At 40.0% G+C, this 20507-nt stretch overlaps 1 protein-coding gene across 1 annotated transcript; it reads left to right on the top strand.

The window, feature by feature from the left end:
• The first annotated feature begins 211 nt into the window (after positions 1 to 211).
• USP14 (ubiquitin specific peptidase 14) lies at positions 212 to 19265 on the top strand. The gene is made up of 16 exons (XM_030266068.3): positions 212 to 385; positions 2849 to 2994; positions 3526 to 3558; positions 5027 to 5131; positions 6773 to 6876; positions 8922 to 8980; positions 10829 to 10959; positions 11262 to 11342; positions 12040 to 12119; positions 13442 to 13556; positions 14869 to 14934; positions 15227 to 15319; positions 16296 to 16424; positions 17482 to 17542; positions 18202 to 18309; positions 18449 to 19265. Exons 1-16 carry the CDS (start codon positions 370 to 372, stop codon positions 18598 to 18600), a joined length of 1479 nt encoding a protein of 492 aa, XP_030121928.1. The 5' UTR covers positions 212 to 369; the 3' UTR covers positions 18601 to 19265.
• The last annotated feature ends 1242 nt before the right edge of the window (positions 19266 to 20507 follow it).

The following is a 20507-nucleotide window of genomic DNA, read 5'->3' as shown; positions in this document are numbered from 1 at the left end:
GCCCCCACACCGACGGTCCCTGTCCGCGGCACCCCCGCCGCCTGCACCTCATTCTGGGGGTCGGGCCCGTCGCAGACCCCAGCCCGGAGCCCTGCGGAGGTTCCCGCAGCACCACCGGGACCGCACCGGGCCGGGCCCGCTCCCGCCGTCGGCCCCGCCCGTTCCGGCGGTGCGCGCGCACTGCTCCCGCCCGCTTCCGCCGATCGGCCGCGCTTGCAGCGTCATCCCGGGGGCTGGTTTGAATGAGACCCCGAGCGGGGCCGGGACCCGCCGCCGCCGCCCGCCCGCGCCCGCCCGCCCCGCCAGCGCCGCGCCCCGCCGCCCCGCGCCCGCCCGCCCCGCGCCGCGCCCGGGCCGCGCCGCTCCGCCATGCCGCTCTTCTCAGGTGAGCGCGGCCCGCGCCCTCCGCCCGGCCTGCCCGGCAGCGGCGGCGGCGGGAGCGCCTCGCACGTGCGCGCCCAGCCCGGCCCGGCCGGCGGCGGGAGCGCCCGGGAGGCGCGGCCCGGGCGCGGAGGCAGTGCTGAGGGGAAGCAGGGAGGGAGGGAAGCAGGAAGGCAGTGCTGAAGGGAAGCAGGGAGGCAGTGCTGGCCCGGCCCTGCTGGCGGGAGGGCGGGTGCCAGTGGCGGGCCGCCGTGCCTCGGCTTGCTCTGGCTTCCTGCTCCGAGATCAGTGCTGCTGTCCCTCTGGCGAGCCAGAGCTCTGCATCTGCGCCTTCCAGGTGTTTCTGCCTCCGCTCTATTACATGCTGCAGGCTCTGTTGGGTTGGAAAGCCCCAAATCCAACCTTTGACCAGGCACCACCATGTCAACTAGACCAGGGCGCTGAGTGCCACATCCAGCCCTTTCTTGAGCGCCGCCAGGCATGGTGACTCCACCGCCGCCCTGGGCAGAATATTCCAGTGTCTAATCACCCTTTCTGTGAATAAATTTTTCCCAATGTCTAGCCTAAACCTAAAGTTAAAGCTTTCTTAAATTGTACCTCATCCTGCTGGCCCTTCTTGCTGTGAGGAAAGGTTTCCGTGGAAGACTTCAAGACCAAAACCTCCAGTGACACTCCTGGGACCAGTTGATGCTTTGATAATATCTCACAGATTTGACCATTTTGAGGTCTTCCATTTTTTAGGTTATATGTAGCCTCAGTACACAGCTTGTCCACTATTTTGGCAATGGTTAGCAAACTGGGATCCTTATGTCAGTGTAACTATTTTTCCTGAGTTCCTGATTTCCAAATCTAATGGAGTCTCCCTCACTGGAGATATTCAGGAATGGTCTGGGCACAATCCTGTGGCTCATGCTCTGGGATGACTCTGCTCAAGCAGCATGGTTGGATGAGATGACCCTCTGTAGTTCCTTCCAGCCTGAACCGTTCTGTGAAGTGTATGTACTGTGTTTTCTGATCAGCAGGGAAAATACGTCCTTCCTTTTTCTTACTTTCCATTGTTTTCAAATTAACGAGTTTCTCTTTTCTTTTGCATAAAGTCTTGGTTGCAGTCTCTGATGAGAAGACAGTCATGCTCTTCCATTCTTCCTCTTGAGTGCTGCATTGTCAAAACCGGTGACAATTTAATACAGATTTAATTACTACAGATTAATAATTGCTAACTCTTCTGCATATTTAGCTGTGGAAGCATGACTGTTCAAAAATTCAAAACTCAAAAGTCTGTGCAGCTGACTTGTTCAATGACTGAGTGGGTTGTCTTCCTGGAAAATGGGAAAAGCCTTGTGATATGTAGGTCTTAAATATACAAAATAATAAATGTGTTTTTTTAAAAAAGTCAGAACATTGGACAAACGAGAAGATGCTTTCTATTAGAAATACTGAGAAGTCGGTTGTTTGAGTTCCTTGGTAGACTAATTTAATCTAACTCATTTAGACTTGCTTCTGATTATTCTGTGATGTAACCCTTCACAAGCATTGCATACATCTGAAATCTGAACCTTTTGGAAGGGTTTTCAAAATTATGACTTCTAAGAGTTTTGTGTTTTGAAAAGGTATGGTTGCTATAACATATTTATGTAAAACCAAAGCACAGGTAGAAGGATGTGGCTTTTCTAAAGTCTGGTATTTCAGCCGCTTACTGTGTATCTAGGATATTGCTGCATGTTGTATTTTACAAATTTTCAGTAAAATCTCAGTTTGCAAAGGAAGCCATATGTACCTATGTTCGTTCTTGGAAGTGGTCAAAGATGTGTCGCTGTTCCACAGAGGCACACAGCTTATTCCAGGCGTTTTTTGTCTGCTCTTGGTCATTACTAACCTCCCCAGAGTGAAGTTAACATTTCGTTATGGCATTCTGCTCCTGTTTCTGCTAATGATCCCATTTCCAGCATCGAAGTTTACACTTTTTTTGACCAAATTTCACTTTGCTTCTTAATTCCTATCCTGCACCTTTACTGAGGTCAATAGCCTTGCTTTTACAAAATGCTGTATTGTTTTCCTCTGAAAGAGAACGGAAGGGCTATGGATAACTGAGTTGGAATCACACCTCTGAACTTCCTTCAGAAAGTTCAGTTGTTTGCAGCAAGCAGTGCCAAGAGAATGGGAGAGTTAGTTCCAAACTGCTTTTGTGAAGACCTGCTAAAGGGTTTCTCTTGCTGTTAGACACGCTGCTTGCAGAGTTTCTCAGTAATATGTTACTTTAGACTTGTAGGATATTTTTAGACCTGCTGGAGGTGGTATGTTCTGATGGATGAGGTGCCATATAGTAAAGGTGTTCCCTAGCTTCATTACTGACAATTTTAAGAGCCGAAAACAGAATGTTTTGAGACTGTATGAAGTCTTGGTAATCTTGGTAATTGCATTCGTGAGTATTAGGAAATAATCAAGTTTCAAAACATTTTGTCTGCAGTTAATGTGAAATGGGGAAAAGAGAAATTCGATGGCGTGGAGCTGAACACTGACGAACCTCCGATGGTCTTCAAAGCCCAGTTATTTGCACTGACCGGAGTTCAGCCAGCTAGACAGAAGGTTATGGTTAAAGGAGGAACTCTGAAGGTAGAAATCATTTTTTTACATGTGTACTTTTGTTATGTGTTAACATGAACAATGATGATGTTTCTGGGCATTCCTCCAGAAGATCTTTGGCTGTATGTGTTAAACTGACTGCACTTCTTTACTCATTTATACAAAACAGAGCTTAGTGGGAGATTTTTTTGTTACTTTTTTATGTTCAGAATCTGAATGTAAGTTTTTTCTCTCTAGCTTGTTTAAGAGAAGTTTCTTGGGTGCTTCTCTGCTGGAGACTTGCTGGTGTAATGAGACATAGGCAATTTTGCTACAAAAAGTTATTTACATTTAGGCAGTGTTGAACAACACATGAGGAACCTTATTGCAAACACAACTTGGCTGCTTTTCATTTTAGTCAGACGAGACTTGATAACCTTATTAACTTGTAAATAGTTAATATTGTGTAACCTTGGATGAAACACAATTGTATATTTAGAAATGTGATTAATATTAATGAAAATACTTGCTACAAGTATCTTGCTACAAGATAATTAACTTGTCTTTTATTTTGTTTCACAGGATGATGACTGGGGAAACCTGAAAATAAAGAATGTAAGTTCTGAGCAGTAACTACATTTCACTATTCTGATTTTTTATTTTGGCATTTAAAGAAAGACATGAAAGTGCTTGCTGTTTCTGTTTGAATGAGCAGTGCTATCTCAAAAAAGTTATACCTTAATGAAAAGTAATTTTATAGATGTGATATGTAAGCATGCTTAGAAAGGTCTCACTGTTGATTTATAAAAAAACTTTTTTTGTTTGCATCAGTAGGGAAATCATACAATTTTTTCTGGAGTCCTTGGGTGTATATATTTATTTATTCTGTGCAAGATATGTTCTGGGTCAGAGCAGTACTGTCTTACCTTGACTATAAAAATAAATGAGGTTATTTAGAGAGGGCGGTGAACATGGGTACTGTCTGCGGACCCTTGTCCTTGCACATCCCCAGTATGGACAAATGTGTGGGTGATGCTGAAGTTACACTTCTGCTTATGTCCTGTTTTTACAAACCTGCTGAAATGTGCTCTCCTGTGTTTAATAGCTGCTGGTTTTAAGCAAAGCCATTAGTAATGGTAATTCATACCTTTGCCTGGTTCAAAAAGAAAACAGAAAACATTTGTGTTACTTCTCTGTATAATATTGCATCGGGGAATCCCACAGGTTTTTGTTGGGGTTTCTTTGTGTAATTTTAGTTACTGTACATCTCTTGTAACATCTTGTAACAGCTTTACTGGTTTTCCTCCAGTTCTTCACTGGGCAGATTTGAGTTAGGTAGCATTGCTACCCTTGTAACTACTTCTCAGGCATCTGTTAGCAGCCTGTAGCTGCAGCTATTGTAGCAGAGTTACTCAGCAAAAACAACAGTGCATAATATTCTTGTCTTTTTCTGCATGTGGCTGTGCTAATAGCTGCTTTTATTCATTTTAATAATGTTATGTACAAGTTCTAGGGATTTATTTACACTGTCAAAGCAGTTTCTCTTCATTCTTTTGTTAATCCTTTTCCTTAGCACTGTATGTTTCAAGACTCCAGATAGTAATTTTCTCCTCCTTTGACACATCTTATTGTGTAGATGTGCTTCTGCTGAATGCTAAAAGACTTCTTTTCATACTATGCTAGTTCAGCAAGCATGGAAACCTGATTGCCTTTTTTTTTATCCCTTAAATGTTAGTTCTCATATCTAAACTGATGTGGTAGTTTCAGTTATTTTTCACTTTTCAACTGGTTTAACCCAGAACTTGCCAGGCAAGCTCACCAGCCTCACCAGATGCTTCAGTGGAAACATCCAGCATGGATAATACTGTGGAGTTGTTCTCAGTAGGTACTTCCTAGATAAGAGGAATTGAGGTATGCCCTAAAGTCACAGGAGTGCAGTGTTAGTTCTGTTAAACTAAGAGATAAATAAATAAATAAACAGTGTTTATTTTGGGGGAAATAGCTGAAGTATGTTAAGAGCTCAAGGGTTTGAGTAGGAATAACTGTCTTTAGATGTTCATTGCTGTTTTTACTGTGTTTCAAGGGGATGACCTTACTAATGATGGGTTCCGCCGATGCGCTTCCAGAAGAGCCGATTGCTCGTCCCATCTTTGTGGAGGACATGACAGAGGAGCAGTTGGCTTCGGCTGTAAGCATGTTTCTAACTTCAGTTTCTTGTAAACCTTTGAGTAATGGCAAGTTTTTAAATACTTGCACTTGCTTAGAAGTTGGTTTTGAAACTGTAGTGTCTGTTTAGCATCTTCAAATTTACAAGTTTGAAATCACAAATTTACATAAATGGCTGAACTGGGAGCAGTGAAAAGAAGTCTGGGGTTTAATTTAAAAGTCGTACAATTAGTGCTGTTTTTCCTTTGAGCAGGCAGCTTTGTAGATTTTATAAAAGTAGCACTGCTGATGTTTTTAAAGATGAAGTTGTATTGCCCTTGCTGCATCAGTGTTCTGTACTTTTTCTAAACAAGGCCTTTTAGATATGCAAGATTATTTCCTGCCTCTTTCATATCTGTGAGGAGAGACTAGGGTTTGTTTTAGGGTGGGGTGTAACTGGGGTTTTGTTTGTCCATGTTACTAGTATTAGGTCAACTTTGTGAAAAATGAAAATAGGTTTAACGCACTTTGAGGAAGTAAAGTCTGAAAGAACATAATTAATCTATTATTTTCCTAATGAAGTAACTCCTGAATTTCCTTTTTAACAACTTGAAAGGCTTAATTTTTTCACCAGTCATTTGTACTGCAAGCTTTGTCATCCTTAACAGTTGCATGGTTGTTGTCAACTGTGTGTGCAGAACAGAAATACTTTTATGCATGTCTGTATTAAAAAAGATCTGTAGTTCAGCACGGGGTCTGTGCTTCAGGATTTAGTGCTTTCCAGGCCACCTGCAGGGGAAGGGTATGTATGGATTTTTGAGTAACCCCCTATACAGACATTGAGATAAATGAGAGGCAAGCAAGGAGGTGATTTCACTGTCAGATAACATTTCTAAAAAGTTGGTCACATAGAAATTTTGTTGTACATCAAAATTCAATAGTTTGCAGTGCATGTATTCACTTGTGAGATATACTGAATGAATTTTCTCTTTCTAAAATAATCTACTGATATTGGTATGCAGTACTACTTCAGATTCATTAAACTATATGTTTTTCCCTGACAAATATCTAAGTATTCGGGATTAAAGAAAAAGAAAAATTCTATTACGTGGTGATTTATAGTTATTTCTGACACTGGTTAGCTTACTATTAGTTGGCCTTCACACTGGTCAAAACTTCAGAAATTCACAAGTTGTCTGAAAAGATCAAGTAAGTAATCTGTTGCAAATTTCTGGAGAGGAGTTTAAACAATGCTTTTGTTTCCAACTATGAACTCCATCATCTTCAGAGTTTTACTGAAAACCGATTTTAATTAAAACATCAGTGTTTTGTACAAATGTATTCATGTGGAAATTTCACGGAAATAGAATTTTAAGGTCAAAACAGGAATGAGATTATAGTTGAACTTTCTGAATGACTGCATGCTTGAGGAATATGTTAATTAAACTAAACATGCATAGAAAAACCCCCAAAGCATTCCTAAATGTTCCCTGAAAGTATCAGATGGTGTAATGATAAATATAATCATAAAGTGGATCTGGAAACCTCATAAAGTTTGATTGAATATTCCAGGTTTTACGCGTAATTCGTGTGCTTAGAAGTTGCTGTCGTATTATAGAGTTTGTACAAAAATGGTTGCCACTTCTCTCTGACCTTCAAGTACCCTTGTGAATTTTTTTGGTAGATGGAATTGCCATGTGGATTGACAAACCTTGGCAACACTTGCTACATGAATGCTACGGTTCAGTGTATCCGCTCAGTGCCAGAAGTGAAAGAGGCCCTTAAAAGGTAGGACAAAAATACCGTGACTAAAATGTTTCCTTTAGTTTATGAAGAAGATATTTTGCAGAATGATCATCTTAATACTGGTATGGATTATCATAACAATCTATTACTCTTTAGGTCTATTCATGATTAACAGAATGATCAATTAAAGTTTATCCTATGGCTGTGTTAGTCTGTACTTTAATAAAGAAATTAAGGCTTTGTGTTTCTTGGAACTGGCTTTTAATAGAGAGAATGTGTTTTGCTTAGCTAGAAAGCAGTTCCTATCAAGACCAGTTTAAAATTCTAAAATAAGCTACTGAACTCTTAACCTTGTTTTTTTGCTGTTAGTTTTTACGGTCCTGTTCTGCATAAAAGAATCATATGGGAGTCCTGTTCCTTTGAGGAATATTTCCTGCAATGGCTGTATTGCACAGTATTTTCAGCTGTGAAATTCTGACATTTGGTACTTGGAGGTACAGCAGGAAGTTCTAAGACATGCCTTCATGGAATTTTGTTTTGTTTGCTAATCTGTTCTGATTGTAGGGTAACTTTCCTGATTTTTGTTTGCTTGGTTTTGTTATTTTAGAATGAAATGTGAAAATGGTCAATTTTTTTTTTTGTTGTTTTTTTTTGGGTTTTTTTTGTAAGCAATAGACAAGAAACTTGAAAGTTATGACTATTGAAGGAAAAAAGAATACCTTCAAATGTGGCCGGAATTTATCCTCCAGATGAATTCAGAGATGAGAAAACAATGAGTATTTTTAAAAAGTGAGAATTGGGTATTATTGCCATCTTAGGGTTAATTTAGTTCCTTTAAAATACACTGCTTTCTTGATTTGGTGGTGTCCAGCTGGATATTTTGTATTACTGTAATAATTTGTTATTTAAGTAGTTATAAACAGTTTTTCATTCTGTTAGCAGGTGAACCTTAATTATTAAGCACGGATAACTATGCATGAAGTACAGAAATTCGGTGTCAGGGTTTTTATTGACTATCAGTGTTATCATTTTTGGAAAGTCTGTTTATTTCCATGTGAAAGACTCTTTGAGTTATGGCACTAAATCAGAATATTTGACAAATTTAACATACCAAAAAGCAAACTGTAGCCCGTGAAACTGGCAGATTGCAATACAAAATGTGGCCGTATTGTCAGTGGGAATTCAGATTCACACTTGGTTTCAAGCTCTGTTTTTCCCTGGAGATTTAGCCTTTTTTTGGTCTTCCCTGCTTGGTGGCAGCATGGAAGGCTATGGAGTGCATGGCAGTGGGAGAGGTGTGACAGGACTCACTTGGGAAAGTTGTTACAGCTTCTTTCCTGACAGCCTGTTCTGCTGATCTCCCCAAGGAACTCCTCCCTGTTCTGTAGTGTGTCAGGGGAAAGTTTCCTGATTGTCATCCAGCAGTGGTCAGCATTTCAAAAGTCCAGTCTGAGATTAGAGAATGTGTGAGACCCTCCTTTTGCTTGAAGGCTTTGGGGAGTCCATCTGTTCTTCATCCAGCTGCTAAATTAGGAATTCAAAAAAGAGTGGTAAGTTCTTCTCATAAAGGTGGACTCCCACACCTTTTCAGTGCAGGAAATACTTCCCCAAGAAAACATCTCACCTCGCACTGTTTTGCTTCTGCTGTGGAAGGAAGGAGCAAGCCTGCCCTCCATCTCTATGCATTTTATCTGCCATCTATCTTTAAAGGTGTTTTTTTTCCCCATATATCTGAAGAAGCCCTGGCAAATGTTTCAGAAACGGAGTAGCTTTTGTTCAGACTTTTTCAGTTTCTTTAAAAATAAAACTAGTCTTTGGAAGCAAAAGGATTAGGGAAGCAGGAGTGATGTAGCCAGACTTTTTGGTCTGCCTTTCCTTACTGTCTGAAAAATGCCAGTTTTCCTTTGCTTCCATGTTTGCAAAATAGCTGAAAATTTGACGTAAATGTGAGTAAATCTTACCTTTGGTTACTTCTGGCTTGGTGATAGATTTCCTTTAAATTAACCTAATTGCTGCCTGCTTCAAAAACGTGACTGTCCTTCCTGTTTGTGTTTAATTGCATGCGAATTATTTTTCTTCCCTTTTAGGTATGGTGGTGCCTTAAGAGCTTCAGGAGAAATGGCCTCTGCTCAATACATTACTGCAGGTTGGTGTTTAGAGTAGAAAACAGGGGTTTAGACAAGTGTGTGATTTCCTGCTAACTGCAGATGAAGTCTGTGGTTAAAACTCTGTGTATTGTTCTTTAGTGCATATGCCTTAGGAATGTCAGACCCGCTGGCACTGGAGGACTCCTATTGACTTTTAAGGTTATTCTGCCCCTGCTTGCAAGGTGTTTATCTCTGCACATTATCGAGCTGCAGGCTAGGGAAAAGATACTTCAGTGTGATCTAGGCTTAGATAGAAACATATGTATCGCTTAAAGGTTTTACATTGTAGGCATGAAGTAATTGGAACTTCCTAAAGCATATTCCATCCATCCATCTGTTGATTTGATCACTTTGTTAAAAAATACTTATGTTCTTTGTTTCATGTAGTGGTAGACTAAAACCATACTCCTGGGATATGTATTTCATTGGTGTTTTTTAATACTATTTATTGGCTGAGCATTATTGTTAGGATGGAAACTGATGCTTTATCAGTGGTCTTAGCCTTTGCCCTAAAGATCAAGATTTCATAACTGGAATGGAAAGGAGAGTCTTCAAAACAGAAGTTACTCTTTGTTGTGGTGGTCTGGGTGTTCACACTGTGGGAGCTCACGGTGGCCCCATATCTTCAAGCTCTAACTAGAGTTCTAGTTAGACCCCTTACACTTGAACAAGGGTACTACTTGTCCGCTTTTTCTTTTTTTACTCTATTTCATTGCCCCACTAAGATGCTGGGCCAGGACACTGGGATTTCTACCAGTCCATTTAAGGAAAAACAAAACAATATAAGGAAGGAAAGGTCCAGTTTGTGGGTATGCCTGCTGATCGAATTTTGGGGTGGTAAGTTCAATCTATACAGCCATGCCTGCCCCTCCCCTTTTCACCGCCTTTACTTTGTGTCCCTTGTTTTCTTTTTAAGGTGACAGCTCTGCTTCTTAGGAAATTTAATAGTTTTAAGTAATTTGTAGATAATTCTTGGGTGCTGAGCTGTTCAGGAACTCCTGCATGACACTTATGGCATTTTTTTTTTAATTGCTGTGTCATATCAGTTGCACCTCTTATCAAGGTCAGTGAAGACATTTCTGAAAGAGGAAGCAACTGAACTTGGTTCCCTGTAATCTTGCCTATATTCAATAACATTCCTCGAGAGAACAATTCATTAGTCTCTTCACTTGTAAATTAGTGACCATGCAGATTGTTGCCTACCTCACAGGATTGTTGTGAGGATTAACAGGTGCCTTTGAAGTGATCTGTGGATTTAAAATGCTGTAACTTGGGTAGATAAGATATATGCTAGAGTGTGGAAGAAAAAAGAAAGCCATGTGTGTTGTCATGCAGTCAGTATCATTCATCAGATTTCACATAGTTATGAGCTCTCTGCACATATGCATACATATACTTGTTTTCCTGGGTCTTGAGCATGGGTAATTCCTAGATATTTTATTAAATTTTTTTTCCTAGTAGCTGGTGAAACTTATGTTGCTCTAGAGGATAGATTGTGAATGCCTTCTGGTTTCTCTTGTGAAAACGTTGTTCCTCAGATGTGTTCCAAATGAAATCTTAATTGCTCAAAATTTTTTTCCCCCCGTTAGCAGCCAGGAAAGACAAGGCAATATGTGTCAAATTCTCAGAATTGCCATTTGTTTGCTTTCAAAGTCATGTTCAGAAAGGAGATCATAGGTGCACCTGTTATGCCACCTGGAAAATTTGGTCCTGCTTTGGAAAGATCAAATTGGACACTGTTAAATGATCATTCTTTAAATGTTGCTGCTGTTTTACTGTTCTTTTTACACTTCCTGCCATGTTTGAATTGTTTTTTCGCTTCTCAAAGCATTCACTTTTTCTTCAAGCTCTTAGAGACTTGTTTGATTCCATGGATAAAACTTCCTCCAGTATCCCACCTATCATTCTCCTGCAGTTTTTACATATGGCCTTCCCACAGTTTGCGGAGAAAGGTGATCAAGGCCAGTACCTTCAACAGGTAAAGACCAATTATTAGCTTATTGTTTAAAATTCTATAGTACGTTGGAAGTTGAGAACAAGAGCATTTTAAGACTTTTCTTCTCCTGTGAAAATAATTACTCCCAGTAAAGTGGTCTGGTTTTTCTGTTGAAAAGTTGTATAGAAGTTGAATGTAGTATCAAGTGCTAGTTTTGAGAATGTGTGGTGGAACTGGGAGAAATTCTTAGTTAAGTAATACTCACGTTTGGCTTTATAATTGCTGGGTTTAATGTCTAAATCATAATGCTTGTAGTCAGATTTAACGTTGTGTTCCCTTCCTAGGATGCCAATGAGTGCTGGGTGCAGATGATGAGGGTATTACAGCAGAAGCTGGAAGGCATAGAAGGTGATACAATTATGGAGGTAATTGTAGTCTTACTCTAACCAGAATAAGGATTTGTAGTGTTTCACATAAGTTTTGTTAAGTATCATCTGCTTGTGAGTTCTTTAACGTGTCTGGAATAGTGAAATTGCTTTCTGATGTCTCTGATCAGCATAATGCTACCATGGTCCTGTCACTGAGTGTGCTAAAGGAAACCCTCCCCTTTGGGCTTTGTTGCACCAAGCTGGTGGTGACAGCCTCTCATGTATATGGCAGTTAGCCTTGATAACCTGTGAATTCAGCACATAAGAACTTTTTCATGCTAGAGTTTTAACTTGAACTGTTAACCTGATACAATAAATTACTGAAAATTTTTCCTGAGATTTTACCAGAACAGCTTTCTCTTTTCTCTGTAAGCTGTTTTCTGGAAAGTCATGGCAGAGCCTTGGAAGACTATCCTGAAACTTAAGATGGATTTAAGCTGGGGGGCCAGGGGTTTACAAATTTTTGATCTTGCTTGTTAATGGGCTTCAGGTTGGTTTTAACAGCATGTTACAAGCATATTTGTTTTGAAACTTGTATGCTGTGTAAGAAGATTGGCTGACTAGGAGAAAATGCACCTACAGAAAGATGAAGGAATAGGCTTTAAAGAATTTAAATAAATGGGGTTTTGTCTTGTAGAGAAGACTGTCTTTACATTCTGTTTAAAGTTACATCATAAGAGATTTTGTTTTACAGACAGACTCTGGAGCTACAGCAGCATCTTCTAAAAAGAAGAGTTTAATTGACCAATTCTTCAGCATTGAATTTGAAACAGCGTATCCTAAAGACTAAGGCAAGACATAAATGACGATTTCACACTTCAGCAGCTGGGTTCAGGGAGGATGAAAAGCATTGTTCAGGAGAGTATGGAAAATGAAGGTGTAGATTGGGGAATGGGGTCATGGTGTTCTTGAGGGGTACACAGAACTTAACTTCAAGATGAGATGATTTGAGAGACAGGATGATGTGGGGAAAAAAAATGGTAATGGAAATCTACAGGAAAAAAAACAAACCCTTGTTGAATTTCAATAGCACATTTCCTCCCCAGAGAAGATGGTACTTTCCATCCTCAAGGATGCTGACATGCTTTATCCAACTAAAAATAATTGTTGTCCTAAATAGGCTTTTTCAGCTTGTAAGGGTGTGTTGCTGACATACCTGGTGTACTAAAGATGCACAAAAGGTAGCTTGATTGATTTCTTAAGAAATAAATTCGGTGTCTACATTTGTATGAGTAAGAAACAAAAGCAGCTGACAACTTCCTAGTGGGTTCTTTATAGCAAGAAAAAGAGGATATGACCACATGGGGCACATCTCATGGCAAGTATTTCTCTTTTCCCGTTTCTCCACCCCAAAATCTTGGCTGTCATCAAACTGAACACCACTTTTAGAAAAAATTATACACTGTGCATTTTGCTTGTCTGAAATAAGGAAACATCCCTTTAGATGAGATACTGTATCTGATAGCTTGGTAGTAATCAGGAATACCTTTTTTAAAGTAAGAATCTTGCATCTCTGTCCCTCTATTGTGATGTTTGTTGTCCTTAAAATAGTTAGGAGTCTTGGCATGTGTAGTTAAGAGGAATGATGAAAATAATGAAGGAATAAATTTTATTTCACTGAAGAGGACAGATACAAGGCAGAGAAAGGAAGCTCTGCAGGTGGAAAGAAACCGGAAGTCCGGCCCGCAGAAGCAGCAGAAGAACTTTATTAATCATAAGCAACAATGGAGTGTAATGTTGCAGTAGGGCTCTGTAGCTGGCTGTTGGCAGCCACTTAATGTGTTCTGTGTCCTGGGGGTTGGGTGGTGATGGGGGAGAAGAAATAAAAAGCAGGACTCACTCAGCTTAAATGGTGATCAAAGACTTTAATTTTTTTGGTGTGCTGTCTGCCCCTGCTTCCCCTTGTCCTTAGCCACGAAGGAACAGATTGGTCTGAAGGAAGGGCTCCTTCAAATCTTTTTTTGTACTGGGAGAAGTAAAAGTACTGTCTACACAAGCACAGAATTACCTGAATTGCTGTACTGCTTGGCATGTTCTTCTCACTAGAGCAGTAGTTCAGCTCTTAGTGCATGATGGTTTTCCTTAATTTTGTGAAGCATGAAATGTACAGAAGCCGAAGAAGAAGAAGTAACTAAAGGAAAGGAGAATCTCCTTCAGCTTAGCTGCTTTATCAATCAAGAAGTGAAATACCTGTTTACAGGACTAAAATTGGTAAGCTATTGCAACTTTTATTGAATTGAAATTCTAAATGGCCTGCGTATTTTTCAGTTGAAATTCTAGGTGACCTAAATGGACTTAATTCTAAATGTATTTCATCTGTGACTTGGAATTGACATCTGCTGTCAAAGCCTTACAAAGTTTCAGGAATATTTTTGGTGTTCATTGGGAAGATGGCTGTGAGAGGGAATTGCGTGTTAATGTCAAAGAGATTTCAGCAGAGCATTATCTTGACCCTGACATGGTCAGGGTCAAGGGTTACCCTATGCAGGTAACAAGTGCAAGGCAGTTTGCTACTGGGTTTCACTCCAGACTGAGCAGTATCATGATTTATGCAGCAGTCAGTTCCCAAAAGTTCCAAAAGTCAACTTGATAGTAGCATTTTGGCTCCCCCCAGATGATGTAACAACTAAATTTGATTTTTCAGATTTTGAAGGGGGCGTATTTTCCATCAGACAACATAATTCTCAAAGTTTTTTTTAAGTAGAACCCCTTAAGGTAGTCTGTGTTTTATCTGTATGTATATATTTTGGAATTGTAAGGGCTTTTGGGGAATCTGAAGTAGAAAGGAGGAGAGGAGCTACTGCAAAACCTTTGTATTAAATGTGTAAGACTAGTGCAGTGATCTGGTTTGTACAGGACTAAAACCAAGTTGTATGATTCTCAGGTAATCTTTGTATCTCTTTGTCTTTTTCTTTTCCTAACAGAATTTAGAAGGAAAAGTAGGATAAAATAGCTAATGCTCACAAATGAAAAAAACTATAAAAAAACAAACTTCACTTTCAGGCAAAAAAAAAAAATCTACAATTTTTATGCTAGATTGCCTGGAGCAAGAGAATTGCAACACTAAGAACCAAGCTAGTTTTTTTTAGGAGACACCAGCTGTCAATTTAGATGGAGCTCTGGCTGCTTGAGACTAAGAGCTGAGAAATGTGCAAATATTCTTCCCACAGGAAACTTCCTATTTTCTTCAGTTGTTTTCCAAGCATGATATGATACATTTATAACCAAGTCCAGATACAATTAATAATAAAATCCAATTGTGAATTCTACTCCTGTGGAGCAAAATTTTCTGCAGAGAGAAACTCAGTGTTGTCAGGGTTCAGGAATGAGCCTGGAGCTGAAGGAATGAATGGGCAGGGTCCTTTCTGCCAAGGAATTTCAAAATCTTATGTGTTGTAATGGCTGACAGCAACAGAAGAGACTGGCAGAACAAGATTTAGCTAATCGTTTGTTTACTCCTGTTGTGCTTTTCTCTAAGCTGTGTTTTATGATGAACATGTGTTACTTCTTTTTCTTGTAACAGCGTCTTCAGGAGGAAATCACCAAACTCTCTCCAACGCTGCAGAGAAATGCACTCTATATCAAATCTGTGAGTGGTACTTTTGTTGCTCTTTATGATTCTTTTAATTGTCATTTTTCTGTTCCAAACCACAAAGTTACTGCTGCAGCACGATGTGATTTATGTTTATAAAGCATCTCAGTATCCACTACCAAGAAATTTAAGACAGAGCTTCAAAAAAGGAGACCTTGTTTTATTCCTGTGGGTTTGTGTGCAAATACATTCCCCGAATAGACAGTAATTTAGGATGACCAGTGTTTAAGGTAAAAAAGATCTATGAATATTTAAAGTAATAGCTTTTTCTAATTTGTTTTTTTTATAGTCCAAAATTAGTCGCTTGCCAGCATACCTGACTATTCAGATGGTTAGATTTTTTTACAAAGAGAAAGAATCTGTGAATGCAAAAGTTCTTAAGGTAAGTTGTCTGCATATTAAAGTTTAATTCCTCCTTATGTTTTCTCTGAGTTTTTATTAAAGGTAGACAATGAGGACTTGAAGACTAACTAAATTGTTTGCCTTTAAATTGCATTTTAAAACATTGAGTGCAGTTTCTTTACTCAAGTACAAAGTAGTTTTGTTCCCAGTTGTGATGATGTGTGACAAACTACACTACCCAAAATAGACTGAGGAAGAAGGTGAGGGGCAGAAGTGAGTTTGTCCCAGTACGGCTAATATTACAGGATGACAATAAACAAGATTTTTTTGGTCTTTTCTCACTAGTGGTTCTGAGAAGAATGTGGAGAGGGCCATGCTTTTGAACGCTGAACAGTATTGTAATGTTGATGGGAGATGTTTATGCTGTCTGACACTTCCTGTATTAGTTATTTTAATTGTCTGGCTTTCTGATGGACAAATGCAAGAACCAGCTGCAAACAGTTGAATGTTCTGGTTTTGTTTTCTGTTGGCTGTGGCCGACAGACCTCGTAAGCTGCCCGAGGAGCATCATGATAGATGCTTCTTCCTTATAAGAGGAGGAAAGGAAGTCAAGATGGAAGGTACATTAACTATTTCAGAACATAGTTTAGATAGCACAAATTAACATTTTTGCCAGGGTACATTCATTCAACTTGCCTGCCTCTTTTTTCTTTTCCTTTAGGCCTGTATAGGCATTTCTGTAGTGTGAAAGTATGACAGCTAACAATAAAGAATCTTATTTATTATTAGTCTGTGCTGCATATAATAATTTATAGTGGTTTGTTTATACTGAATTAGACATTCTTCTGTGAAAGCATTGTAGCTCTTTTGGTAAGTACTGTCACCAGAAACCCAGTAGGAAATGTTGCCATGAATTTGAAGAGGGTTGCATTTAATTTGTGTTGTCTTCCCATGGGCGAATGCTTTAATGTGGAGTACCAAATCATGCTAATAAATCTTTGTTTTTTAATTCCTAGGATGTCAAATTTCCTCTTATGTTGGATGTATATGAGCTGTGTACGCCAGACCTGCAGGAAAAAATGGTTTCTTATCGATCAAAATTCAAAGATCTAGAAGACAAAAAAGTAAATCAACAGCCAAAGAACGTAAGTCTCCTGACACTTCCACTAATTCTTACAGCTGAAATTGGGGTACTAATAAGGACTAGAGAAAACCTGATGTCCCTAAATATATTATTTTCTTACATAACACACTCCTTGGTAGTGAGCTGTAGATCTTTTTATCCTTTATTATCATGTAATACAATATCTGCTTTGGTGTGTTTGCTTGATGAGAAACATTAAATGCTGTAGTCAGACAGCATGTGTTAATATATTACAACATAGTGCTTCTGTTTACCAGTGCTATGACTAAAGGTTTTCTTTAAGTTACACAAAAATATTGTTTTCAAATAGTACTGTTTGCTGGCTGCTCCCTTCTTCAGTGAAGTGTAGGAAGCTGTTCCCTGCTCAGCAGCTGGAAAGGGTTGTACAAGGCACTGCTATGTGCCTGGCTGGTAAAAATTAGAGTACATGTACTAGTCAGCTTAAAGTCAGCACTGTAAAAACTTGGCAAATGGTTTCATGTCTTATCCTGTCTACATAATTCTAAGACTGACTTCCCCGTCTTTAATGAAGACAAAAGTAAATGAGCTAAATTGTTGTGTTTTAGCCATTTTTTTAAAGTTTGCTGGTATTTTTCCTGACCTAACTCCTGGTAAATTCTTTTAAACATTTGGATAAGGCTTGCATCCCCTCTTACACAGATGGGAGCAAGGAAAGAGTGCTATTTTTGAACAGAATGCATTGGCACCCAGAGTCTGTCTCTGGTATTTTCTTATTGCTGCTTCTGCTGCTAACAAGCCCCCACCAAGGAAGAAATCTGCAATTGCAGAATTGTTTCATAAACAAACCCATAAATCTCGTGGGTGAACACTGCAGGCAGTATGTGCTACAATGGTTATGTATTTGCTTTAAAACTGGTCTTCAGATGAGGCTTTTGTATGTCCACCTAAAAAATAGAGTAATTAACTTCTTTCAAGTTGAACAAAACTGTTTCGATTTAAAAATGTACTTAAATTAATGGAAACTTGGGATTTGATGTGATTGTGCTAGAGCTTTTATTAAACTGTTCCACATTAATTCAACTTACTCTTTTTTTTAGTCTAGTAAAAGTGATGGTGCACAGAAAGAAGTTAAATACGAACCATTTTCTTTTCCTGATGGTAAGTACAGGGAAGCAAATCTACTTTAAAGTAACTTTCTATTTACTTGTGTTTAAGTGTACCTGATGGTAGGACTACTTTGAGAACCCTGTCTCTTTAATGCTTTTGAAAATTAATCTTCAAAGACTAACAGAAATGGGAAGATTTGGATAAACCAAAACGTTGAGATAGTGAAAGGCATAATTGCCATCCATCTGACAAGCTGGTGATAATAGAAGACAGGCACATCAAAAGACATCTGCATGTAATGTGCAGTTGTTTTCCACACTGCCTGGTCAGTGTGTGGTAGAAGGCTGAAATCAAAACAGAAACTTAAACTGGACTTCTAAAAGTGCTGTGGTGGTGCTGGTGTTGCCCAAGTTGTGGGGAGGCTTGGAGCCTGAAGGCCCAAAGCACTCACCCTGTGCATTACATCCGTGATTCTCGTATGGGTACATATTTATTTCATAAGAATGCACAACATCTTCAGTTTCCTGAGACTCTCCTGGCTGAGAGAGCTGCTGCTTTTAGTTCACAATGGTTTTGTACCGTGCTGTAGCTGGGGTTTTGCACACACCTATGGTGCTGTAGCCTGGCTGATGCATCTTTGGTCTGTTACCTGTTAATATATACTGCAGCTGTCAAGTAGGACTCAACATTACTTCTTCTTTCCCCTTCAGATATTGGTTCTAACAATTGCGGCTATTATGACCTGCAGGCAGTGCTAACTCATCAAGGCAGATCAAGTTCCTCTGGGCATTATGTGTCTTGGGTTAAAAGGAAACAAGGTAAAAAAAACCAAAAAAAAACCCAACAAATTGCAGCCCTGTTAACCACTCCTCACAGCTCCTTTCAGCAAAGGGGCTGTTAAGCAAGATTAGATTTTATGCACCTAAGTTACAGATGATCCTCTTGTTTTCCTTGCAGATGAATGGATTAAATTTGATGATGACAAAGTCAGCATTGTTACACCTGAAGACATTTTGAGGTTATCTGGGGGTGGAGACTGGCATATAGCTTATGTTCTACTCTATGGGCCTCGCAGAATTGAAGTTGTTGAAGAAGCAGCTGAACAATAGTCTTCCGTTTTAGCCATTCTGCCTAGGTGTGAAATAAATGTTGATTACTGATCACTTCTTTAACCCCAGAGCTTTAGCAAGTGGATAAATAATTTGTTCAGACCTTCTCATGTGCAGAGGGATATTGTTTTAAAACTGATCCGTGTACCAATTAGTCACTATGGGACTGAACTGCCCACTGTGGTGGTGACAATACTTAAAATAGCTTTAATGTCTTGCAGAAGAAAATTTTTTTTTAATGAGCTCTCCTCCTCCTTCTTCTCTAATGTCATCAAGTATTTATTACACACCTACTCTCACATTTGTTACTCTTGCATGGTTTATACCACAGTTCAGTAGCTGTCCATCCTTTGCCTTACCTGGCAGTTCTGTTGGGAAGGTAGAAGAGAAATCGTTGCCTTGTTGTGTAACTCAGTGCTGCTGCCTGTAGCCAACAGCTGTGGCTACAATCAAGTATATTTGTCCAGCCTGACCTGCTGATTCAGTCTGTTCTGTTGCTGGCATCTCATGATTTTGGAATAAATTGTGATCAACAATGTGTCTCCATTAAAAACAGCTCCTGTCCTGGTACTGTAGTCAGTATGCATTTGTTTTCACTTCTTGGGCCACCACTGATGAATGTCTCAAAGCAGTCATGGAATAAAGTCACTTTTTTTTAAGCTGTAGGGATGTGTCTCCTCTCCTGTTACTCATTACTCAGTAGCTAAGTCCAGTGTGGTGGCTGCAAAACTGGGCTTCGCTTACTTACAGGACCATCTGCAGTAACTGGATGTGTGTGACTACTGTAAAAAATGTCTTTCAGTGCTGGCTAAGCCTAAATAGCATTATCAAGTTCATCAACCCCCTCATCCTTCAATGTACAGGTTCCCTGTGTTGATGTGTCCCAGTGCCTTCTGGAAGATCTGGTCCATGATCATACGAAATACTTTCACTTCTGTTGCCTGTGCCTCCTGTGATCAGAAAGGGTCCTTCTTTTACCCTTCCCTGGGGACACTGGCAGCAGCTGTGGCTGTCACAAGTAGCTCTTCTGCCTTGCAATTTTTACTCCAGTGCCACCTTCCCTGCACAGCTTCAGCTGGGAGCACACCAAAGGCCTGGGGCTGTATTTTAAGTGGCACGATGCTTCAAGGCAAGTTCTGCCCATTAAGGAAACCCCCAAGGCAGTACTGGCTCTGTTCCTGTTACAGGGGAGGGAGGGAGGGATGGTGTCGGTGCCTGGTTGCTGCTTTGTGGAACTACATCCTCTAGCTGTCATCCTCAGCCTTCCCAGCACTGAAGTTGTCAGTTACACCTGCACAGCTCCACTCACAATATGCTCAAGTCCCTTAACCAGTTGAAACTCCTACCAGCCTCTATGAGCAGCAGGAGCTAAGACCTGGGCTGTTAGTTCCAAAAATTTTCCTGTATCTCTGCCCCTACCAACCTTCACTGAAGCACTCTAATCAAACTCCGAATCACATTTAAGTCCAAAGTGGGGCAGCAGGCACAAAACTCAATGGCTTATCAATGGCTCTGCAGGCAGGAACTCTGCTTTGACATGGTAGCTAATCATGCTGGAATTCAGAGCTATGAGTGAACAGCTGAAGAAACATAGAGAAGAGTTCAGTGACAGAAACTACGCAAACTAGCCACAGAACAAGTTGTAGCCAGCTGCCACTTAACACCACAAAAATCTCTCCCATTTTGAGGGAAAAACAGCCTGTACCCATCTACAACCATGGCCTTAAAATGAAACCTTCACAGTAACCTCTGACAAAAAAATTTGCTTACCAGTACTCAGGGGTGTTCCTACATAGCCAAAAAATGAGAAGCTAAAAATAATCACTAACAAAAACCAGCATGGAAATCTCATGATCAGTGACTGAACCAGTATTTCAGTGGGAGTGCAGGACAGCACTTCTTCCCTG

Source organism: Taeniopygia guttata, chromosome 2 (assembly GCF_048771995.1).
Source record: "Taeniopygia guttata chromosome 2, bTaeGut7.mat, whole genome shotgun sequence".
In the NCBI taxonomy this organism is placed as follows: domain Eukaryota; kingdom Metazoa; phylum Chordata; class Aves; order Passeriformes; family Estrildidae; genus Taeniopygia; species Taeniopygia guttata.
The sequence above is the reverse complement of the archived record's forward strand: the minus strand, read 5'-3'. Positions and strand labels throughout refer to the sequence as shown.

Bases quoted from the DNA above. Each gene is read 5' to 3' on its own strand.
- USP14 (XM_030266068.3), top strand. The intron at 5,132-6,772 runs GTAAGCATGTTT...TTTTTTTGGTAG, and splicing joins AGGAGCAGTTGGCTTCGGCT to ATGGAATTGCCATGTGGATT. The intron at 11,343-12,039 runs GTAATTGTAGTC...TTTGTTTTACAG, and splicing joins AAGGTGATACAATTATGGAG to ACAGACTCTGGAGCTACAGC.